Source organism: Copadichromis virginalis, linkage group LG7 (genome assembly GCF_057382275.1).
Source record: "Copadichromis virginalis isolate Kocher_CV1m ecotype Utaka linkage group LG7, C_Virginalis_male_GT1.1, whole genome shotgun sequence".
NCBI classification, from domain to species: domain Eukaryota; kingdom Metazoa; phylum Chordata; class Actinopteri; order Cichliformes; family Cichlidae; genus Copadichromis; species Copadichromis virginalis.
Genome location: NC_140624.1, coordinates 28,474,889 through 28,498,040, shown reverse-complemented (window position 1 = coordinate 28,498,040; position 23,152 = coordinate 28,474,889). Strand labels below are relative to the sequence as shown.

At 42.1% G+C, this 23,152-nt stretch overlaps 1 protein-coding gene across 4 annotated transcripts in view; it reads left to right on the top strand.

Annotated features, from left to right (window-relative positions):
• The first annotated feature begins 1,224 nt into the window (after positions 1-1,224).
• tesmin (testis expressed metallothionein like protein) overlaps positions 1,225-23,152 on the top strand; it is a 28,853-nt gene continuing 6,925 nt past the window's right edge. Inside the window, exons 1-10 of one of the 4 annotated variants that reach the window (XM_085462841.1) lie at positions 1,226-1,504; positions 4,607-4,945; positions 5,115-5,205; positions 6,099-6,182; positions 10,975-11,098; positions 12,314-12,370; positions 12,495-12,549; positions 14,936-15,007; positions 16,183-16,285; positions 16,807-16,944. In XM_085462841.1, coding sequence (XP_085318967.1) covers positions 4,608-4,945; positions 5,115-5,205; positions 6,099-6,182; positions 10,975-11,098; positions 12,314-12,370; positions 12,495-12,549; positions 14,936-15,007; positions 16,183-16,285; positions 16,807-16,944 — 1,062 coding nt within the window. In that variant the 5' untranslated portion in view covers positions 1,226-1,504; position 4,607. Of the gene's footprint in view, positions 1,505-4,606; positions 4,946-5,114; positions 5,206-6,098; positions 6,183-10,974; positions 11,105-12,313; positions 12,371-12,490; positions 12,550-14,935; positions 15,008-16,182; positions 16,286-16,806; positions 16,945-23,152 lie in introns of all 4 variants that reach the window. The other 3 variants (XM_085462843.1, XM_085462842.1, XM_085462844.1) reach the window with 3 other exon arrangements.

The window sequence follows — 23,152 nt, the reverse complement described above, 5'->3', positions numbered from 1 at the left end:
AGTGCACACTGAGTAGGAGGTATGTCTAGGGGTAGGAATGCTGGTTGCTATTATAATAAATACAATTTATAAACAGAGGTATGTTGGTTACATTATACTATAATAAATATGGTTTATTGCTGAAAAATCCTCCATTAAATAAACTAAAAAAAAACAACCCCAAAACAAACCAAAACTCTGAACATGGAAACTAAGAATTAAAACACTGGGAAACAATAAACTCACACTAGACAACAAGAAAACAAACCTGGGACTGAGAACTAGGAATTAGACAGGAGCACAAGGGAAACCACAGCAGTGAGGATGCACAACATGACAACAGACAGAGGAAAACCCAGGGCTCAAATACACATGGGGGTAACGAGGGCATGGGAAACGGGAGGGAAACACAGCTGGGACTAATCAAACATAACAAGACGGGGAGGAAGCAAAACTGAATACACTGAACATAGGACAAGGAACTATCAAAATAAAAAAGGAAACATGAGACCTCCACAAAGACACAGACCTGACACTGTGATGTGGAAATACAAAAGTAAATAGACGATCTCTTAAAGAACTGGTCGTTTATGCTGAAGTCTATTCCTTTCAGCTCCCTAACCGTGACTCTTCACCTGCTCCTTCTGCTTGAAATGGTCAAATTTGGCGACAATTGGACGTGGCCTCCGGGCCCCAGGCCTCCTGGTTCAGAGACAATGGACTATATCGAAGCTGATGTTCTTCATGGTGTCCTCTGGAAGCTTTAGGTGGGTCTGGATGAAGTTTTTAATAGTTTCTTCTGAGTCCTCTCCAACATACCTGAAAAGACAAGGTTATCTCTCATACAACGGGCCTGGAGATTGATGACAGTCTCCTTCATTTTTCTTATTTTCTTCACTGAAATGGGTGAGACTCCGTCAGGGATTTAAATTTCCGGTGTAAAATCTCCATCAGTGACAACACTGCGTTGAAGCTGGAAAATCACTTATCGATTAAATATTCCATCATCTTTACCTAACTGCCCATTTCTGTTTCGATTCTTTTATTTTTATTTTTAATTATTATTACTTTAAAGACCACCTGTGCATTAAGCGACCGATGAAAAGCCGAACACTTCCTGTATCTGTTTCAAACTAAAAGCCCTGTAGCCGTTCGCGGTAATAGAAGCCCTTCACTGTTCCTCAAAAAGCCTTTATTGTGAAACGGTTACTGGAATAAATTTCGGGAATCACTTTGAGGGCAAAATAAAATTGTGAGTGATAAAAGAAAAGAGGCAGTAAATAGATGTGTTGCACACCAGCATCGCTCATAAAGCCCGCAGTTCTTCTCCTTGAAGTAGGCTATGAGCGCAGCAGTCTGTCAGTAACGGCCACAATCTTTTTCACACTTGAATCCAAACGGTGAACACACGTGTAACTGATCGTAATGTATACATGTAGAACCGCGTTTGTAACCGTAGTAACGTCCGGTGTTCTGGCTGTCTTGAAAGGCTAGGTTAGGAGACCCAAGAAACCGCTGTAGTAAGGTAAGTATTCACAGTTATTTGTGTAAGTCACCAATAAGCTACATTGTGTGGTTAAAACTTAAAAATTAGTTAGCATTGTGTAACTGATTTATATTCAGGTAAAGATGTCAAAATGATTAATTATAAGTACCGTTAGGTTAACGGATACATTAACCTAGGCTAATCGGAATAACGTAACGTCTGACTTTTAATGAACCAGTTAACATTTCGAGATACCAGCTGAAGTAGAATGAGCTCAACGGCCTCTCATGTATAAAACGGATTCTCTTTACACCGCAGATATTTTACCGCAGAACACATTATAAATTTAAAAAGTAGGCTACAAAATAGTGGAAGCTCTCATCGGAGTTGGGGTGTGACAGTAAACAGGTGGTTACTCTAAGTGCTGAGTAAACAGAATTTGACTGTCTTGATAAATGTAGCAAATGCAGCGAGACAAACACAGGAACTATGACAGTAAACAGGTGGTTACTCTACGAACTGTGCTGAATTTGACAATATATTATCATATGTGACTGTGTAATGAATGTTGTACAGTAAAAATGAACAATAATTTCAGTCATTCTGAAATACTGTTGCTGGAGAATCGTGAACAAAGTTAAATGTTGTTCTGTTTATAAAAACATCTATGTTTCATTTTATGCTATAGTTTGTTTCGTGGTGTCGCAAAATAAGCTGTTTACGGCAATATTTTTTCATCGTTTTGATGGTCACTGTAGTGGCTATATTAATTTCTTAAAGTTCTCTCTTTCTCTTATATTTAATATAACCACACTACAGACAGACAAGCACCTGTTTTTATACGTTGTCATTAGCAACAACAACGACAGTAAAACCATCCCCTGTCCGCTTGTTTATTTTCAATATAAAACTTTCACAATAAAGCTCAAGATGCTGTTGAGTCTTTTCAAAATAAACTGAATCACATGAAAGAGTATGCAGAGTATTTACGGATGAAAAGCAAAAAGAGACGATTTTATTTTATTTCTTTGTTTGAGCAAAAAGAATCTTGACCGTCTCCAGTCAGTCCAGAATGCTGCTGCAAGGCTCTTAACAAAGACACGAAAAAGAGAGCACATTACACCAGTTTTATTCTCATTTCACTGGCTTCCAGTGCATTTTACAATTTGAAAATCATAGTACTGACTTTTAAAGCTCTGAATCATGATGCTCCTGCTTACATTTCCAATCTTTTAGAACCCCATGCTCCCTCTCGCAACCTGAGATCATCTAATCAAAGGCTGTTGGTCCTACAAACACGTTTTGAGACCAGAGGAGATAGATCTTTTAGAGCAGTGGCCCCCAGGTTGTGGAGTGCTTTGCCTCCATGTTTACGTTGCCTTGATTGTGTTTATTCTTTTAAACAGCACCTAAAGACAAATTTATTTAGATTGGCTTTTAACTAGAGTTGTGCTGTATGATCGATTGTGTTGTTTTATGTACATCTGTTTGACATTATTGTGATGCACGTTGTGGTTCTTATTCTGTGAAAAGTGCTATATAAATATCAGTTATTTCAGTACATTTTATCCCTACTTCCTGTGGGCAGCCTCCTCTTTTAGGCACCAGTACCTCACCTGTTCAAGTCTGCCCACCTGTGAATCTCACCCTGTTGTCCTGTCTCACAAAACCTTAAAATAATGACCCAGGAAACACATGAATTTGACAATAAATTTATTTTTAGCATTTCTCAATAAGACCATTAGAATAAAAGTTTTAAAAAAATTAGGTAATACAAATTAAAATTCTAGTAGTATTTAAACAAAAAATAATGTGCAAATACGAAACTAAAAATGGCTTCTGACAAAAAAAGGATTTTATTTTCCAGTCCAAAACAACAAGTTTTCGAAGTTTACATTTAACGTTTTTTGTGAAATGCTTTCACATTTTTTTATAAAATCCTTGCTTTCGTTTTCTTCCATCGTGCTGTTTTGCTGTTCGCGCTATGTTCTTCGTTAGTATTGAGTGCAGTGTTGGCAGATGATATAGGCAATATTGCCCCCATAGCTTCCTGTAGTGTCGACAAATGGTTGCAGCCATGCTGTCCACCTTCTCTGTGTATCTCTTAAGCAGTAAGTGGATCTTTATTGTCTGGCTAGCTCCACTGACATGGGAAAATCCACCTGTTAGTTATAGTTTATTTATTCATTTATTTATTTATTTATTTATATAGCACAAACCTGTTAGCTGTAATGTTCAGGTTTCTAAAGCACTTTATAAATTAGGACTGTGTGAGGAGAATCTGTTTGGTTCACCAAACTGACAAGCTTGAGTCAAGCTTGAGGAAGCAACAAAAGCAGAATTGCAAATACAGCACGTCATCATCTCTGCTAAGAATATGCTGACGACCCCTCACATAAACAGTTTGTCACACAGTCCTCTGGCAAGAGGCTGCTGTCCATCACTTAAGCCTTATTTTATTGACTTCCTGTTTGACAAGAAGTCACTGATCTACACACACAGCAGATATTCTGTTTTTTCTTTTAAGATTCTTGGGTTTAGACATTTTAAAATACATATTATCACTCTTCAAGTGATTTAAGGAATATGAGCTTCTTCTGTGTAAACTTCAGCTTTCAACAGTTCTGCACTTTGACTTTTAGGTGAACGATTCAGTGTATTTCAGCTCATTTGAAAGTTATTTCACCAAATATTCAACAATGATTAAAAATTCAGCTCAAACCATTCTGCTATCAGCATTCACACTGCATTTTCTTCAGGAAATGCATCTTGTAGTTGGTTCTTAGTTAGCTAACATAAACTAATGTAAGTCTTTTAACCCCAATTAACCACCCAACCTGGTGTTGTTCTGCACTGACATAAAATACATAATTATAGTAAAAATATTCTAAAATATTCTAAAAACTTTAAGCGCTTATTTCTTAAATCCAGCTTCACAGACAGTGACTTGTATGTCGGCCTTTGAAAAGCAAGGCTTCAAGGTGTAAATGAGCCTATATACATGTAGTGTTTAACTGTCTTCAGATATATTATTAAAGCCAACTTGGCAGTTGAACTGAATCTTCAGCTTTAAAAATCCAAAATTCACTATTGATGTATTTGATGGATGTTTTATTAAAGCAGGTCTTTCTATTCTGCCAGGATGAATAGCCCTGCGACAGAGCTACAGCCACAGTACAACGAGGAACATGATGATACTGCTGATTCTTCTTCAAAAGGTTGCTGCTCTGAGAGACTCAATAATGTCTGTCCAATCTCAATAGAGATCCCCATTTGGTCTGGGCCTACTTCAAACATCAGTTTGCCAGGGATAGTTCCCAATCCTCATCACCATACTGTCCAATCAGAAATGTTGGACCCTCTCAACTTAAGGTATCATATTGATTCTTTCATTGATCCATATCAGTCGACTCAGTGTCAGCTGACTTATTCAGACTGCTTCCTGGAGCCACAGTTGAGCCAGTACCACCTTGTCAGTGGGTAAGCTTTACACATTATAGACACATTAAGTAACTAACTACTTTTGAACTACAATCAATTTTTTTGCTGGTGTGTTATTCAAAATGACTCTGATAAGTATGAAGATTTAAACCTTGCTTTTTATGTCTGGACCTTTGTGAAAGGAAAGTAATGTGTCTTGTTTCCTCAGCCCTGTGCCTGCTCCACCAGATGGCAGCCATCACAACTCAGTTTCTGCTTCTTGGTGTACCAATGAACACAGTCTCTACAGCATGATGCCGGTTAGTTCAATTAACCATTTTCTAGGATTTACTGTGAGTTAAGAAATATATGAAGTACTTTATTAACCAATATTTGGGTATATATTCCACTGTATGTAGCCTGTACCTCTTAAGTTGCACAAGCTCAGGGTTCTTCTCCACCACAAAGGTGACATTCCAATGTTCTGTGTAAATGCTGATTAAGCATTCACAGTATTGAGATCCAAATCACAAACACACACAGGTACACACGTGCACAAACGCATGCAAGCGCACACACACACACAGCAGATTTTCTGCAAATATTCTGGTTCTTCATTGGAGATTCTTGAGTTTAGAAATGTAAAATACATAATTTAACTTTTCAAGTTATTTAAAGATGAGCTTTCAATATTTAATCAGATTTGTATTTTCAATTTTTTTCCATTTTCATTTGTCATTAGTCAGCTTTTTCTAATGTACATTTTAAAGATGTTCAGCTACTTTTCAACTTTGAAACTTCTTCTGTGTGAAGTTCAGCTTTCAACAGTTCTTCACTTTGGCTTTCAGGTAAATAATTCGATGTATTTCAGCGCATTCAACATTTCAACCCAGAGTTTTTGAGCTTTAATGAGCTTGAAATGTAATATTTGGTATGAGAATCTTTTTTCTATAATGTAGCCTGAACTCTGTTAGGAAAGCTTTCTCCTCCAGGCTTCTCGAAGGGCATTCTTCTTTGGATGTTGGCTGTCTTTTGTTCAATTCTCTGTCAAGATGATGCCGTGCTGCTTCAATGTTTTTTTTTTTGAGGCCCAGGCTCTGGGGATTCCAGTCTTGACTGACAGTGTTCTGTTGTGCATTTAAAAAATAAACTCTGGCTCCTTGAAAGCAAATTATAAACAATGCAAGACGTTTGTATATTTGTGTATTTTCAGGGTGAGTTACACAAGCCTTTTCCCATGGATCATCAACAGTTTCAGGAGGGATTGACTGAAGCCATGTCTCACATCACACACCCTGTAAGTTTAACAAATTTCTCTCTATTCAGTAAGAAAGACTAGATTTCAGCAGGTCAAGTTTAATTTTGCATCCATGTACAGTGTTCCTACAGGGAAAACACTTTATCCCTGCCTTCTTGTATGTAAACTAAAAGAACATCACCAGATGTCAGCTCTCTATAGCCACACAGAATTTATTATGCTAATATGATTATTTTGTAAACAATATTCAAGCAATTTGCATGTAATTAACACACTGATAATTATGTATTTGTATTGTTGAATTATCTGTGGAACTTCTAGTAGACTGCAAGGCCTGTATTAAATATAATAATAAAAAAAACAGTGCAGACTTTAAGGCACAATGTTTTTGAATACAGGAATTTGCCTCATGTAATTTTCAGGACTCAGAAACACATTTAAGTGCTGTTAAAACTGCAACAAATATACTGAGCATGATTTTTTTCCCCCTCTATACCCAGTTTTAAGCATCAGTATCACATAATGTATCATAGCTTTAATAGTAAAACAGTGTGCACAATAGTGCTAGGTGGAGCCTCACCTCACAGTAAGAAGGCTCTTGTTTCAAACAGGCTTTACATCTCTTTCTGTTTGAAGTTTGCATGTTGTCCATGTCATGTGGTGCTTCCTCTGAGCACTCGAGCTTCCTCTCACAGTCCATAGACATGGTAGATAAACTGTTTAAAGTGTAAAGAATATGAATGCATAGATGTATGTGGCTCATTCTCACTTGAAAAACTGTCATGTCATGTCTTTGACCCAGCGTTTTCTGTTTTCTATTGTTGTGATATATTTTGGTGTTTGGTTCTGTTCTTCCTCAGTTAATGTTTAGTCATTTCTGTCTGTGGTTTTCCTCTGGGTAAAGTCCGTGTTTCTGAGGCTACGTCCACACATACACGGGTATTTTTGAAAACGGAGATTTTCCGTTTTCGTTTTAAAAAATAATCCCGTCCACACATAAAGGCAGAAATATAGGAAAACGCTGCTATGAACATGCCAAAGCAACAGGTGGCGCTAGATTCCTAACCGTGCAGAAATGTTGACCAATCAGAAGTCTAGAAGCCTCGGTGGGAAAAAGTAAACAAAGCTGGGGCATAGAAGCAGAACCGAGTCGTATGTGTGGAGGGACAGTAACTGTGTGTATATGTAAGCATTTAAACACTGCAGAGAGTACAATTAACAGTAACAGTATTATAGAAATTCATTTCACCGAAACAATAACGTGGCGCACAGGGTGACGTCAAAAAATGTGCACACCTTTGACCTGCATTTTCTCTGTTTTTCTAGTCCACACGTAAATGCAAAAACGGAGTTTTCAAAAATATCCACCCTGGCCGGAGTTTTTAAAAATCTTCGTTTTCAGTGACCAAAAACGCGTTTACGTGTGGACGAAAGGTGCAAACGCATAGAAAAATCTGCATTTTCAAAAATACCCGGGTACGTGTGGACGTAGCTTTAGTCTGTGTCTTTGCATGTGTGAGTTCCTGTTTTATGTTGTAGGTCTGCGTCTCCCGTCAGTGTTCTAGTTTCACTTCCCCTTGTCTCGTTATGTCCAATCACTCCCAGCCGTGTCTCCCTCCTGTTTCCCATTCCCTGATTGCCCTGTGTGTATTTAAGCCCTTTGTTTTCTCGTGTGCATGGCTGGTTCGTCTGCTTATCTCCCTCCGTCGTCTCTGGTCGTCGCTCCCTGCATCTCTGTTTCTGGTTTGCTTTCTATGCTTAGTTTTCTCAGTTTAGGTTTTATTCAGTTCTGTTTTTCGCCACCCTCGCCTTTGTTGTTTGAGCACGTTCCTTCAAAAAAGCTTCCTCACCTCAGTTGTGCCGCATTTTGGGTCCTTTAATAATTCCATACAGCTCGCCTCGTGAACCGTGACAAAAACAGATCATGCTCAACAAAAAAAGAAAGAAAAGAAATTTAGATTATGATATCCAGTAAAATTGTTCTGATAGCAGTTTTTCCACAAAGCTTAAATATCTATCTCTGACCTGAAAATAATGAATTTGTTTACCTCTATACTGAGAAATGTTGAAAAATAATAATTAGGCCCTCTGTGAATCGCCACCATATCGTGGTGGAGAGGTTTGTGTGTCCCACGTTTCCCAGGAGCTATGTTGTCCCCCTGGTAGGAGGCAAATTGGTCCTGGATGAGGGACCAGGCAAAGAGCGATTCAAAAGACCCCTATTAGTATATGATCAAGGAACAGTTCACCCTGTCTGGGATAGGGTTACTGGTGCACTGTCCTGGAACCAGTTTGGTGGCTAAGCCTTAGTTCATGGAGCCTGGCTGGGCACAGCCCAAAAACGGGACATAGGCCCATCCTCCTGTAGGCCCACCACCCACAGGAGGTGCCTTAGGGGTCGGGGACGATATGTGTGTCGGGCGGTGTCCAGGAGCAGAGGCCCTGGCAGACCAATCCCTGGCTACCAAGACTAGCATATGGAATATCACCTCTCTGGTGAGGAAGGAGCCTGAATTAGTGTGTGAGGTTGAGAGGTACCATGATAGATATAGTCGGGCTCGCCTCAACGCAGGGCTCCTGGAGATGGGCTGGACTCTGTCCCAGTTCTAAGTTGCCCTTGGTGAGAGGCAGCGGGCTGGAGTGGGTATCCTAGTATTCCCTCGGCTTGCTGCCTGTATATTGGGGTTTCTCCCGCTGGACAAGAAGGTTTGTTCCCTGCGCCTTCAGTTCAAGGAATGGGTCCTGACTGTCGTATGCACTTATGCACCAAACGACGGTTCAGAGTACCCAGCCTTCTTGGAGTCCCTGGGCAGTGTGCTTGAGGGTGCTCAACCTGGGGACTTAGTTGTCCCACTGGGAGACTTCAACGGTCATGTGGGCAAAAACAGTGAGATCTGGAGGAGCGTGATTGGGAGGAACAGCCTCCCAGATCTGAACCCAAGTGGTGTTTTGGGTTAAACAACTCCTTGGTGGCAGGGCCCCTAGGGGTGGATGAGGTTTGCCCTGAGTTCCTGATGGCTCTGGATGTTGTAAGATTGTCTTGGTTGTTATGCTTCTACAATATTGCGTGGAGATCAGGGGCGGTACCTCTGGATTGGCAGACCGGGATGGTGGTTCCCATCTTTAAAAAGGGGAACCCTAGGGTGTGTTCCAATTATAGGGGGATCACACTCCTCAGCCCCCCTGGGAAAGTCTATGTCAGGGTGTCGGAAAGGAGGGTCTTAGAGTAGAGCCGCTGCTCCTCCACATCGAATGGAGCCAGATGATGTGGTTCGGGCATCTGACAAGGACATCTCCTTGGCACCTCTTGGGTGGCTTCAGGGTGAGGTGTTCTGGGCATGTCCCACCGGGAGGTTGTCCTAGAGCAGACCCAGGACACGCTGGAAAGACTATACCTCTTGGCTGGCCTGGGAACACTTTGGTGTTGTCCCGGACAAGCTGGAGGAGGTGGCTGGGGAGAGGGTGATCTGGGCTTCTCTGCTTAGGCTGCTGCCCCTGCCTCAGATAAGCAGAAGATGCATGGATGGATAGATAGAAAAATAATTATGACCCATTTCCCATGTATTTGACGGCCTTTAACTTGGAAACTTCTCATATTATGAAAGTAATATTTTGCATCGCTTAGTTAAAGATATATAGACTAAAGTTTTGATTTCATAAATAATCTTATTGTGATGTGAGGAACTGAAAAACATCAGAATAATATTTAACTTGATTTAGCTGTGCCACAAGGCCCAGAGGCTGGTACGAGATATGGACCCAAGTGCAGATACCACACGGAGACAGTGAACAATTTCATAGATTTTATTTGCACAGAGGTAGGTGACAGTTAACTAGTGACAATCGCCTGAAAAGACACAGGGACTTGGGAGACGCAGGAGACAGTTTACTGGCGAGAATTACGTGAAACAACACTAGGGCTCGGAACAGGGATTCACGGGGGCGAGTGGTTCTGTAACACAGGAAGAGAGAGATTAGTGATCAGAAAAGTGAACCGAGCATCAGAAGGCTGGAGAAAGACTTGAAGTGATAGCTTACTCGCAGGTGCGGTAGTTTCAGGTTTGGGGGGCCAAGTGAGCAGCAGACTGGTGAATTATAGTTTGTTTCTCCAACCTGAGTTTGAGGAAGCTTTGAGACGGGCGGCAGGAGGACAGGTAGGTTAAGCAATGAATATTTAATTGGTGTGACAGCAAAGCGAGGGAATGGTGGTGGAGAATCCAGGGTGAGACTGAGGCTGGCTAAAGATGAACTGGTGAGAGTTATTGACACAAGGAAATGAGGTAAGTATACAATTGAGGAGAGATGTCCCCGCCAGGCTTAATTGCATTTATATCAAATGTATTTGTCTCAGGAAATCAGAAGAAAAACAAAGCTTTTGGTTACCCCTGTGACAACCACCTGAGCAAACTATATTTACTCCAGCACTATTGTTAAAGGAAACAATTTCGCTGTTGCACATCACATTGTCCCACATTTCACTTTTTGCTGAGGAGTGGTTGCTGGCAGCATTACAGGCTCTGAATGTCTAGGTAGCCCTGTAATTACATTTACTACGTTTTCTACACTTTCATGTAAAGCAGCAGTATCTTTCCCTCTGAGGATACTGTGTGGAGTCACTCTTATTGCTGAGAAAAATTCAACTTCAACTACTTTGTGTCACTTGGAGTAGCTCAATATTAATGGCTTTCTCTGGCCATGTTGCTTCTAATAATTTTTTGTGCCTGAATTCATTCTGAAGTTTTGTCTAATGTATAATGGTAAACTGAAGTTTTAAATTAAAATAGAAGTAATAAGAAATTTTGTTTGCTCTTATTATTTTATCACCCTATAGATGGTGTGTATGGTCAACGGAGGTGAGCACTTGGCGCTAGTTAATCCACAACAGCAAGGACCTGTGCTTCTTACCATGGAATCTGCATCAGCTCAAAGAAATGACACTCTAACTCAAGGGAAAGGTTATGGTAAATTTACGTACTAGAGGTTATAATATTGCTTCAAGTTTAGTTTGTGCCAGCCATAAGATAAAGTCTGACACATAAAAGAGCAAGTCTTAAACCTTGATTTATGGTTTTATCTGACTCATTTTAACAGGACTTCTTTTTTAACCTCCTCCTGAAAATAGTGACCTGCTATTAGCATTTTTAATATTAATCTTATATTGGCTTTCAAACAAGTTCCAGCCTAGATAGCTTCCAGCCTAGCTGGTATTTTGAGATTGCTTCCTCATCGCACAATTTTATTTTTATTGTATTTTATTTTTAAGAATTTACTACAGTCTTCATCTACTAATGCATCTCCAGAAATTTAATCAAAAAGCCTTTGGGGTTCCTTCATGAACACGACCCTGAGATGCTTAAACTCCTCCATTTGGGTTCCCAACTCATATCTGACCCAGAGTGGGCACTCCATCCTTTTTGATGGTCTGCACAGAAGTCCAATAACAGAGCACCACTTGTGTGTTCAGATTGAGCAGCCAAAGACAAGACTAGATACGTGGATGTTTATTTTATAAGTATTTTATTATGTCTGGCAATTGTCTTTGTATGTATATCACTTTTTTCATTCCGTGGCTGTATTTTTTCCATGACCTCTGGTCTGTTCTGTGGAAGTATAATCACTTTTATAGTATATTTAACGATCACCTGTACATTGCCACGAGAAAAATTAGCATTTTCAACAATCCATCCATTCATTTTCTTAAGTGCTGATCTCATTCAGGGTCTTACTGGCCACTAAAAGCACTTTAGATTATAGCTTCATTCTATATGCTTTAAACAATTTTTCTCAATTTATAATCATCAGTACCCACAGGAAACCCATATATTTACAGGGAAAATATGCAAGCTCCTCACAGAAAGGCCCTTGCCAGAGTTTAAACCAGGATTTTTTTATTTTTTTATTTTTTTTGCTGAATTTCCTTTCCTTGCAGCAAGAAGATAGGACTAAGTCATTTTCACCAACAAACCTGGACATAGAAAAAGAAAAAGTAGAAAATTGTGATTTTTAAACATAAAGATGTCATAATAGTTATTACAGATGTTGCAAGCTCAGTTTATGTTCCTATAGTCTCTTGCAACACAGTTGTAACCGATAAGTGCCATAGCTGATTTTAATTTTTAAAAATCAGCTATGGCACTTTACAGTTGTTGATTAAATTGGGATTTCTGTAGATGGTGATTTTCCTTTTGTGTTTATCAGAAGTGACTGTACTGGGGACTTCCAGTCAGGTAGGAATTACTTAGAAATTATTTTTTCCCATTTTGAATGATCAGTTGATTAACTGAATTTCTAATATTTCATCAGTCATGTATTAAGTCTTTTTTTTTTTATTTCCCCTGTACCACCAGACAGCTGGTCCACTATACGAGGCTCAAGATCAGACATTCAAAAAGCAGCTTCCCACAAGGTTAGGACTGTGAAACTGAAACCAAAGTGTGAGCATTGTGCTTAATATACTGACCAAGTAGGGGAAAAAAATCAACAGTAACTGCTGTTGTCTTAAAGGTCCAATAATGCACATATGTTGTAGAATCTGTAAACTGTAAATCTAACTTGAAAGGCTGCTAGTACCACCCATTTCAGAGAAAAGATTTGAATGTCTGATAATTAGCCAAGAGGAAGCCGTGAGGCTCATTCCCTAGAATACACAACAGCACAGACCTGAATGAGACACTGTGGCTTCTACCTTTCTCATTGAGCACTCGGGTTAATGGCTTGAGCATATTAGCAGTTTACCCTTTAGTTAATAGGCCGGGTTCACATTTCATTGTCATTCTGTTTATTTACAGCTGGAAAAGAAAAATATAAACAGCAGAGCAAATTTAGTGTAAATTTGCTCTGTTAAAATACTCTGTAAGTGAGTGTGAAGACTAGGAGAGAGGAAAAATCTAACAGACAGCATTTATACAACATGCCTCATGGAATTATGCAGCGAAGAAAACATTGATAAATAACTCTAAATATGTTTTATATGTTAGATTCCTGAAAGTAGCCACCCTTTGCTTAGTTGAGAGCACTGCAAACCCTTGGCCTTCTCCCAATGAGCTTCATGATGTAGTCACCTGAAATGGTTTTCACGACACAGGTGTGCCTTGTCAGCGTTCATTTGTGGAATGTCTTGCCTTCTTAATGGGGTTGGGACTATCAGTTGTGTTGTGCAGAAGTCAGATTGGTACACAGCTGACAGCCCTAACTGTCAGCTGAATTCATATTATGGCATGAAACTATCTGCAAAGTAAATAGAAACGACAGTCCATCATTACTTTAAGAACTGAGGGTCAGTCATTCCAGAAAATTATGCAAACTGTGTGTCCCCAATTGCAGTCACAAAAACCATCAAACTGTACACGAAAATGGCTCACATGACTCACAAGGCCAAGAGTCACCTGTGCTGCTGAGGATAAATTCATCTGTTACCAACCTCAGAAATCGCATGTTAACTGCATCTCAGATTAGAGCCCAGATAAATGCCACACAGAGTTCCAGGAGCAGACTCATCTCTACATCCACTCTTCAGAGGAGACTGCACAAATCAGCCCTTTATGGTCAAATAGCTGCTAAGAAACCACTACTAAGGAAAAGCAACAAGCAGAAGAGATTTGTTTGGGCCTAGAAACACAAGGAATGGACATTAGACCAGTGGAAATCTGTGCTTTGGTCTGATGAGTCTAAATTTGAGATCTTTGGTTCCACCTGCCATGTCTTTGTGCGATGCATGGTTCCCACTGTGAAACATGGAGGAAGAGGTGTGATGGTGTGGGTGTACTTTGGTGACACTGGTGGGGATTTATTCAAAATTGAAGGCACACTGAACCAGCGTGGCCAGCACACCATCCTGCAGCGACATGATGTTGGACTATCTTTTATTTTTGAACAGGACAGGGACCCCAAACAAACCTAGCTGAGTAAGGGCTATTTGACCAAGAAGGAGAGTGATGGAGTGCTGCGCCAGATGGCCTGGCCTCCACAGTCACCTGACCTAAAACCAATCAAGATGGTTTGGGATGAGATGGACCGCAGAGTGAAGGCAAAAGGGCCGACAAGTGCGCAGCGTCTCAGGGAACTCCTTCAAGACTGTTGGAAAACCATTTCAAGTGATGACCTCACGAAGCTCATCGAGAGAATGCCAAGAGTGTGCAAAGCAGTAATCAAAGCAAAGGGTGGCCAAAACATGTAAAGTATGTTTTGAGTTATTTCAAACTATTTTGTTTACTCACAAACTCCATATGGGTTCATTCTTAGTTTTGATGCCTTCAGTGTGAATCTACAATGTAAATGGTCACAAAAAAAGAAAAAACATTAAATGAGAAGGTGATGTATGCTTAATCATTCAGGTAAGGAAATCCCAAAAAGGTTGATTCTGTTCATCTGCACGTAGCGTTTTCAGTGGGAGAAACTTTTTGTCACTCATCCGAGTGACTTTTTCAGTCTCAGCTGACTGCAGGTTTCCCCAGTGAACCAGGTTGGGTCAGCTGATGGACAGAATAAACTTTTTGGCATTAAATGAGAAGGTGTGTCCAAACTTTTCACTGATGGTGTACTTATTAGTGTTAATTAGCCGACTAATGACACACTAGAATTATATATGCCTCCCTGGCTTCAGCTTAGATTTGTCTGTGCTTCATTTACATAAAGCTTGTGTGTGCGTCTATGTGTGTGTGCACACTGTCATACATTTTAAAAAAAAATCCTTGAATTCCTTGTTATGTTTTGTTTTTTGTTGTTTTTTATTTTTACCAATAGTATATGTATATTATTTAATGGGAATAAATTCTTAATTTTTACCCTTATAGAAATGTTGGCATGTTTTGTGACTCAAAGTCCAGGAAGCCCTGCCATTGTACCAGATCACAATGCCTCAAACTGTGAGTAGACATCATACTATTGCTTTTCTACTTCAAAACAATGTCACTAAACACTAGAAGATTAACCAATAACTAAAATTTAACACTAAAATGTTGTTCATGTGGCTTTAAGAGTTAAGAGGGCTGATGACAATTTTCATAGTATGAGATTATTTTAAGTATTGAATTTGTAATATTAAGTATTATGCATGGATTCATTAAATATGGCCTGCCAAAGATATGAAAAATAAATCAAGTCACTCTCAGGGGGTTGGGTGGGAGTCACCGATAAGATGTGCTTGATGGTAATTTATTACAGGCTCATTGTGCTTTTACAACAAATGTAAAGGACATTTGCATCATGTGATTACATACAAAGTCTATGCAGTGAGGCGAACTGACACTAATTCACATGGAGCAACGCAAATAAAGCCTAATCAGCATTCACTGAAATTGATCACTTTTGGTGAAAAATTTGCTGTATACTCTACATGCCTGTGCAAGCCCACAGTGGGTATTTGTGGGTAAACCATGGGGCTCTGTGGGTAGGGTGGGCAGAGCATCTCTTAATTTAGTTTGGCTTAATTTACTTATCCAACACAGGTTTCAAGTGGGTGTATCAAAGCGCAAAACTGGGTTTTCTATGAGAAAGGCTATAGTGGGGCTTGTCCAGAGGAAACTGTACACACACGGGAGTAGTTCACCCACATCTACTCTCTGTGGGCCGGCAAAGGTATTTTTACCTGCACATAATACAATATAAAAACTTGCAAATTTCTATCGGGATAGATTTGCGGGAACGTACAAAAAAGTTGAAAAACCTGAGGATAAAATATGTTTGCTCCTGAAAAAAATGACTAGAACAAAGAGCAGGGACACGGGAGGGAAAACCCAGAATTTAAATTCTTTCTTTTGGCTGGCACCACATGTAAAACGCCTGGACATGGCCACACAGATTAGGCCCAAGGGTCTCCAACATGACTGTAACTTAAGGTGAAACTATGCTTTGAAATTTGTGTCATTACATCATAACTGAGCATTCTCTCCTAACCTTAAACCAAGTCTTCACCTTAAAATGTTTGGATTTGCATGAAGTTTTCCCTCCAGTTGACTGTGTAATGTTACTAACAGACACTTACAAATTACATTTTAAAGGTAATTGTTGTTTGATGTGTATTTCTGTGTTTCTCTTTAAGCTACTGTGAGTGTTTTTCCAATGGAGTGATGTGCAGCAACTGTGACTGTTCTAACTGCCACAACAATGCAGAGCATGAAATGAAGCGTCTCAAGGCGATTAAGGTTGGCAGTGCTTTTTGAAAACATGGTCAAGTCAAAAACCCCATTAATGTTTGTGTGAGTTAGTTTTAACATCTAAGAAAATAATGAAAAATCTGTACGTATACTGTATATGTCAATGAGATGCCAGATGGATTGACTGGTATTAAAATTGGCAGATCTGAACCCAAGTTGAGACTTAGTTTAACACTTTCTTGGATGGAACATTTCTTCTTACGTATTGATATTCTTATCAAGCAATCTAACCATTTTTGAAAAGTCGTCAAAGTGCTTAAAGCATATTTCCAAGACCGGGAGCCTCATCCACAAAAAGTAGTATCAGTACAACCAATGTTGTACAACCAATGTGGTATTTTTGGAGGTGTGCACCTCCAAAAATACAATTTTATAAACTGTGTTGTTTCCACCTGGAAATTGCAGTATGTAGATGGTGTGTGTGTATGTATGTATGTATGTGTATATTTTGCTTAGCTTGTGCTTCTTTCTTATTCTAACCATAAGATACCCATATTGTCATTATGTAGTGGTGTTTAGGTCATAACCCAGATGCCTTCAGGCCAAAAATTGCTGGTGTGAAGTCAGGAGCAGTCAGAGGTTGGCACAACAAAGGCTGCAACTGTAAACGCTCTGGCTGCCTTAAGCGCTACTGTGAATGCTATGAGGTACACACATACATAAAGAGTACCATTGTAATGGTCCCATAATCATAAAACAAGTTGCGTGTTTAAATGTGGAGGTACCTTTTTCAATCTTTCATGTTGGTGAGAGGGTATATCTGCTTGAGTCAAAGTCACATACACAAGGCACATGATTCTTCTAGTGGATGGCTTCGTTTGACATACCTACCAGCACAGTTATCCATAAATCTGCATGTGCACTGTACTTACTACCATGTCATGTGTCATGTCAGTCAGTGGTATTTTTCACTCTCACTGGTAGTCCCTTCACTAACTTGCCTGGAAATAGAGAAAAATCTCTCTCAGGTCCTGCCCACCATCTCCTCGCCTTCAGTTATTTTGATCATTCTTACCAGAAGTCATGAAATGTCATTCATTTTCTGTGGTCTCCGGTTGCCATATATCCTCAGTGTGGGCACAGGAGAAATTACTGGACTTTTTTTTTGTGGTCATTTTGCCCCACCAACACAGTGGATTTTGAATCAAACAATCTCAATGTGATTGTATTGCAGACGTATTTAATCTATTGCATTCGTCTTTAACAGTTCAGTCAATAAACACTAATGACCCAGTTCCACTTGCAGCCACATGTGGACATACCATGACATCACCTCCGCCATGTTTGACAAATGATGTGATATGCTTCAGCATTCAGTCTTAGAATATACCACATTGGCCTCCTAAAGTTTTTGCTCTCAATTTCAGACACTTCCTTATATTCCAATAAAAAGCTAGCTTATCTCTCTGAACCAACTGCAGATCGTTTATCTACCTAACCTGGAAATGAGAAGGAAACAGAGCCTCACCTGGCCTTGAAATTGCCTGTCAGGCAATTATCCAATTACGCCTGAAAATGGAGACTATGTAAAAACATGGCTCTAATTATTAAGCAATTCACACAGTACTTTTGTGAAACTATTTGAATTAAAATCTTGATGTGATTTAAAACTCACTGCGATAGTGTAAAGAGCCAAAATTACAAAAAATGAGTAATTATCCAAAAACTTAAGGACCCCATAGTGTATATTTGTCATATGAAGGCTGTGTGCAGGCAGGAGTGGTGGTAAGGAGAACCCAATGCGCAGACACTCAGAGGCAGAAAGTAAACTCAAACTCAGATTTATTGCTAGATGGCAAACACAGAACTAGCAAAACTGAGAATACAAATACTAAACTGAAAATAACAGTAACACGGGCGGGCCACACAGCAAGATGAGGGTCAATCACAACACGAACAGATGAGAACACAGGGCTTATATAGAGGGAGCAATCAGGGAATGAGAGACAGGAGGGAAACACAGCTGGGGCAAATCAGGCCTAACGAGACAAAGGAAGCGAAACCAGACGCATTAACATGAGGCACGGACTTTCAAAGTAAAACAGGAAACATAACACAGAGACGCAGACTTGACACGGGGATAAAGCAGACAGGGGAGACAGCAACTATGGATCACAGACAGAAAACCAGAACACTACAACTCTAACAAAACCCACACAGAGAACCTAAACTAAGAATAATCGTATAACCCATAAGGCAAAGCTAGACTATAATGAAACAAACAAAATCAAAGAACCAAAAACACAAAACACTGGGTCGACGACCCAGGCACCCTAACAATATTGTTTAACCATATATTCCTTTTTTTTTTTTTTTTTTTTTTTTTTCCGCCTGTCCCATTTGGTTCTTTAGCCATCAGAATTGTTGTCTGAAGACCAACAAGGATACCCAATGGATTTACTTTGCCAAATGGATCATCGTGGCATTGCCGTATTGGTCCATTTGGTCGATCTTTGTTTTTATTATTTATTATATTTTATTTACAGATGTTACAGACGGGACAGACATGAGTGAGAGATAGGAAAGGGAAAAAGAAAGAGGAAGGAAAGGAAAAACAGAAGGGGAGAGGGACAGTGAGAAAGGGGGGGAGAAAAAAAATAAAAATCTCCTGGATCACCTGTTGAGAGAAGAATAGAAAACAAGCAAAAAAAGACAAAAAAAAAAAAAAAGAAACAAAGCAACATACTAAACACAACACCATCGCATTAATCTAGCTAAGTGTAAACAGCAGTAAATACTAAATATTCAATGTTGTTGTGCAGCACGCAGGACAGATGTGCTTCGAGGTAGCAGCCAAGAAAGGTGTAATTTGGGTCTACGAGCAGTGAACACCCGTGTGCATACCTGTGTGGATCAGCGCGCTTGTATTCCAAAGGTTTCTCCATGTAACGATCTGCTAGGGAGTGTGGGGGGGCCACAGCCCCGTCCTCCAGGGTGTGAGGCAGGTATGGAGGAGATCAAAACTCCAGACATCCAGAGGCCCCCAGAACACAAGAAACCATGGAAGACCAACAGAGGGGCAGCCGCGCCACTGTTCCAGTAAGAGCTGAGGAGAGTCCCAGATGAAGGTTCACTCAGCAGCCGCGGAGCAGAAGCCAGGGGGAGTTGCAGTGACGCGCCCGTGAGCTCCGCCGGCCGCCAGCTGTGCCTGAGTGACCGAGCCCCAGGCCGAGAGGCCGGGGGCACCCCACCCCCGAAGGGGCCCGAGCGAGCCCCAGGCTCCAGGCCCCGATAAGCGGCCGCCAAGGAGTGAGCCGGTGTGTACCTGGACGCCCACCCCCAGACACAAAGAACCACCAACGCACCGACACCTGAGGGAGTCCGCCACCGGCAGGGGAAGTGGTGGTATTCCTACAGTACTTTATTCCGTACACTTTATCTAGCTCACATATACAGCCACTTTAGAATAAGTATTTTACACAACATGCATTTCTTTGGTCTGTGGGAGGAAGTTGCAGTACCACACAGTCACAGGGAGAACATGTGAATTCCACACACAAGACCAGGTACGGTTTGAGCACCCTTCTTTCCGTGAGATAACATTGCTAATCGCTACTCTACGCTGCCGCCAAAGTACTTCTTCACCATACAATCTAAGATATATCTACATCTGCAGATGTGATGATATAATTACAAAATCAGTCGCTGGCCTGTGACCTAGGGTGTCCCGGTGCCAAGTGCACTCATGAATACGCATATGCCTGAATGTTGTGTAGGTTATGGAAAAAGCTGTGATTACTACAGGAGTCCAATAACAAAACACCATTCATATTCAGATCGATAATCACAGTCTCGAAGCCCCCCACCCCCTGGACAACTGAGTCAAGACACGTTCTAGAACCTAAGCCAGGGATCACCAACACGGTGCCCGCGGGCACCAGGTTGCCCGCAAGGACCACATGAGTCGCCCGCGGGCCTGTTCTAAAAATAGCTCGCCATAACAACTTACCAGTAAGCTGCATCTATTTTTATTTATGATAAGTGCTTTAAATTGATTTAAAGACCAAGGCATTTTCCTTGGGGGGCTCAACCCGGGGTAGCGGTCATGTCCGGTTAGGGGCTCTGTTGGCTCTCAGGTGACTGTTTCCTCGCGGCTGCGTGCAGCGGGGCTAGGGGAGGGTCTGTGCTGACGGACGTGGGTTACTGACCTGGTAGCCTGGCTGCCCCTGGGTGGGTCCGGGATGGGCGTGAGGTTCTGGGGGCGCTCCGTCTCTGGGCTGGGACCCGGACCGGGCCTCGGGGGCTTGGGTCCTGGTTGGTGTGTTGCCGGGGTTGTGGGCGGGTGGGTGCATGGGGGCCCAGCCCTGGAGCGGGGTGCCGCCGGTGCATCGAGCCACCTGGGGGGCTCTTCAACTGGTGGGGGAGATTGTCACATCTTGCAGGAGCTTTCCTCTCTTCAGGAGCTCCCTCTGCAGGAGGGGGAGATACAGGAGAGGTGGAGGAAGATCTCAGCCTGGGTGTTTATTGTCTTATGTAGTCTGGAAGATGAGTGGATGGTGGGGTGGGTGCAATTTTCTCTGTGGTGGGGTTGGGAGGACTGTCCCGGGCTCTGTGGGGCCGGGAGGCGCTGCTGCGCTGGGCCCCGGTCTGGATGGGCCTGGGCCCCCTTTCCCTGGCGGGTCGCGGAGTATGGGGGTGCCTACTGGGGTCAGCGGGGGAGCTGGCCCTAGGGAAGGGTCACTTGCCCCTCCCTCCCTTCCTTCCCTCCCCATCTCCAGCTGCCTCCCTCTTCCCGCTCCACCACAACCACCCACACATGCAGGACCTTGGAGTAGGGGTATGTCACCAGGGTGCAGAGGAGGCTACCCCCCCCTCTGTCCCCTTCTGGCTGCCTCTGCCTCAATTTTATCCCACAACTTAGACATTCACATTACTCACACTCTCATTACACATTGTTATGACCCAGTGATGTGTTTGTTGGTGTTGTGCCTCCCACCGGAGGATGGTGGCGGTATTTTCCCTTTTTTCTCTCCTAGGAGGTGGACACCTGGGCGTGGCTGCTAGGTATCTGGGTGGAGTCTCTACACACCTTCCGACTGGATAATTGATGGACCACCTCCAGTACTTAACGTCCGGATGACAGTCACCTGGGAGTGCTGTTTGGAACCCCGTTGACTCGGTCACAGAGTTGTGTGTTGTGTCATTGTAGTGCAGGCTGGAGTATTCACGTGTACCTCTAGCCTTGCCATGTAAATAATTGTAAATAAGTTAACCAGTGGCGGTCACTTTTTTGTTCCTTTGCTGTATAACTTTCACTGTCGCAGCCTAGTAGGCGTGAGAAGCCGTTTTCTTTTGTTGAACAAGTTTTCTCCTGTTTTTCGTTAGATAGTTAGGTAAGTGACTTGTCTTTTGTTTTGGCTTTTTATTTTGGTGTAGGGAAGACTAGGGATTGTTTTATAGGGAGTTTTGTTTATTGTTTTGGCATTGCTCACTGCTGATGAAAATAAATGGCTGCTTAAATACTTAAAAAAGGTGTCGTTGTTGGGGTTTGTGCGTGGGTGGGAAGTGAGTGGGGCAAACTATTTGTTACGTTTATTTACTTGCCGGGACCAGAACGTAACATATTGGGGGCTCGTCTCTTTTGTGTTCTTTTTGTGGCTTGTTTTCTTGGTTGGCGGTTTTTTCTTGTGTGGGGGGGTGTGTGTGTTAGGATGGAGTTTAAGTTGGAGGAATTCACTCTGAGCCCGTCTGCAGAGACGTTGGGTAGGTGTAAAAAGGCTGACCTCTTGCTTATTGCTGATTTCTTTGATGTGACTGTGCCGTTGACTGCAAAGAAGAAAGAGCTTAGGGAGCTCCTATGTGGCCAGTTGACGGACAAGGGGGTGTTTGGTGAGCCGGGTCCTGCGGGGGGGGTTGAGCTGGGGGCCGTGGCTGGTGTGTCTGCCCCACTGAAAAATCTCCCTTCTCCACCTAGCCCACCTAGCCCTTCTGCAGAGGAGCTGCGGGTAACGCTGCGCATTAGGGAGGTGGAGCTAAAGAAACAGCAGTTGGAGGTGGAGGCTATGCACTTGAGGATCAGGGCTCTGGAGGTAGAGAGGGGAGCCTCTGTGTCTGCCAGTCCGCCTGTACCTCGGTCAGCCCCGCAGCCACCATCTCCGCAGGCACCCTCCCCGGAGTCATCATCCCCGCAGTCGCCATCTCCGCAGCCACCGGCCTTGATGCCAGGTGGTGGCTTTGATGCGAGTAAACACATCAAAATGGTGCCGGCGTTTCGGGAAACTGAGGTGGATTCGTATTTCACAGTGTTTGAGCGTATCGCAGGTGCGCTGCACTGGCCAAAAGATGTGTGGTCTCTTCTACTCCAATGTAGATTGGTGGGGAAAGCTCAAGAGGTGTGCACCGCTCTTTCTCTGGAGGACAGTTTTGACTATGATATGGTGAAGGCTGCTGTCCTGCGTGCTTACGAGCTTGTGCCAGAGGCTTACAGGCAGAGATTTAGGAATGGGAAAAAATCCGCCAACCAGACCTATGTGGAGTTTGCCAGAGAAAAGAAAACTCTGTTTGATAAGTGGTGTCATGCTAGAGCAGTAAACACCTTGAATGACCTGCGTGAGTTGGTGACGTTGGAAGAGTTCAAAAACCAACTACCAGACACTGTGGTAACCTACTTAAACGAACAGAAGGTTACGACTCTCACCGCTGCTGCTATACGGGCTGATGAGTTTGTGTTGACACACAAAGTGGTGTTTTCGGTTCCTGCTCACAGTTTTCCGTCTTCCAGTAGCCCGCCCAGATGGTCTCCAAGGGGCACCCGCCGTGCCATCCCCTCATCCATTGAGAACCGCGTGTGTTTTTTTTGCCATGAGCAGGGACACCTTATTGCGGTTTGCCCTGCTCTGAAGAGAAAAGAAATGA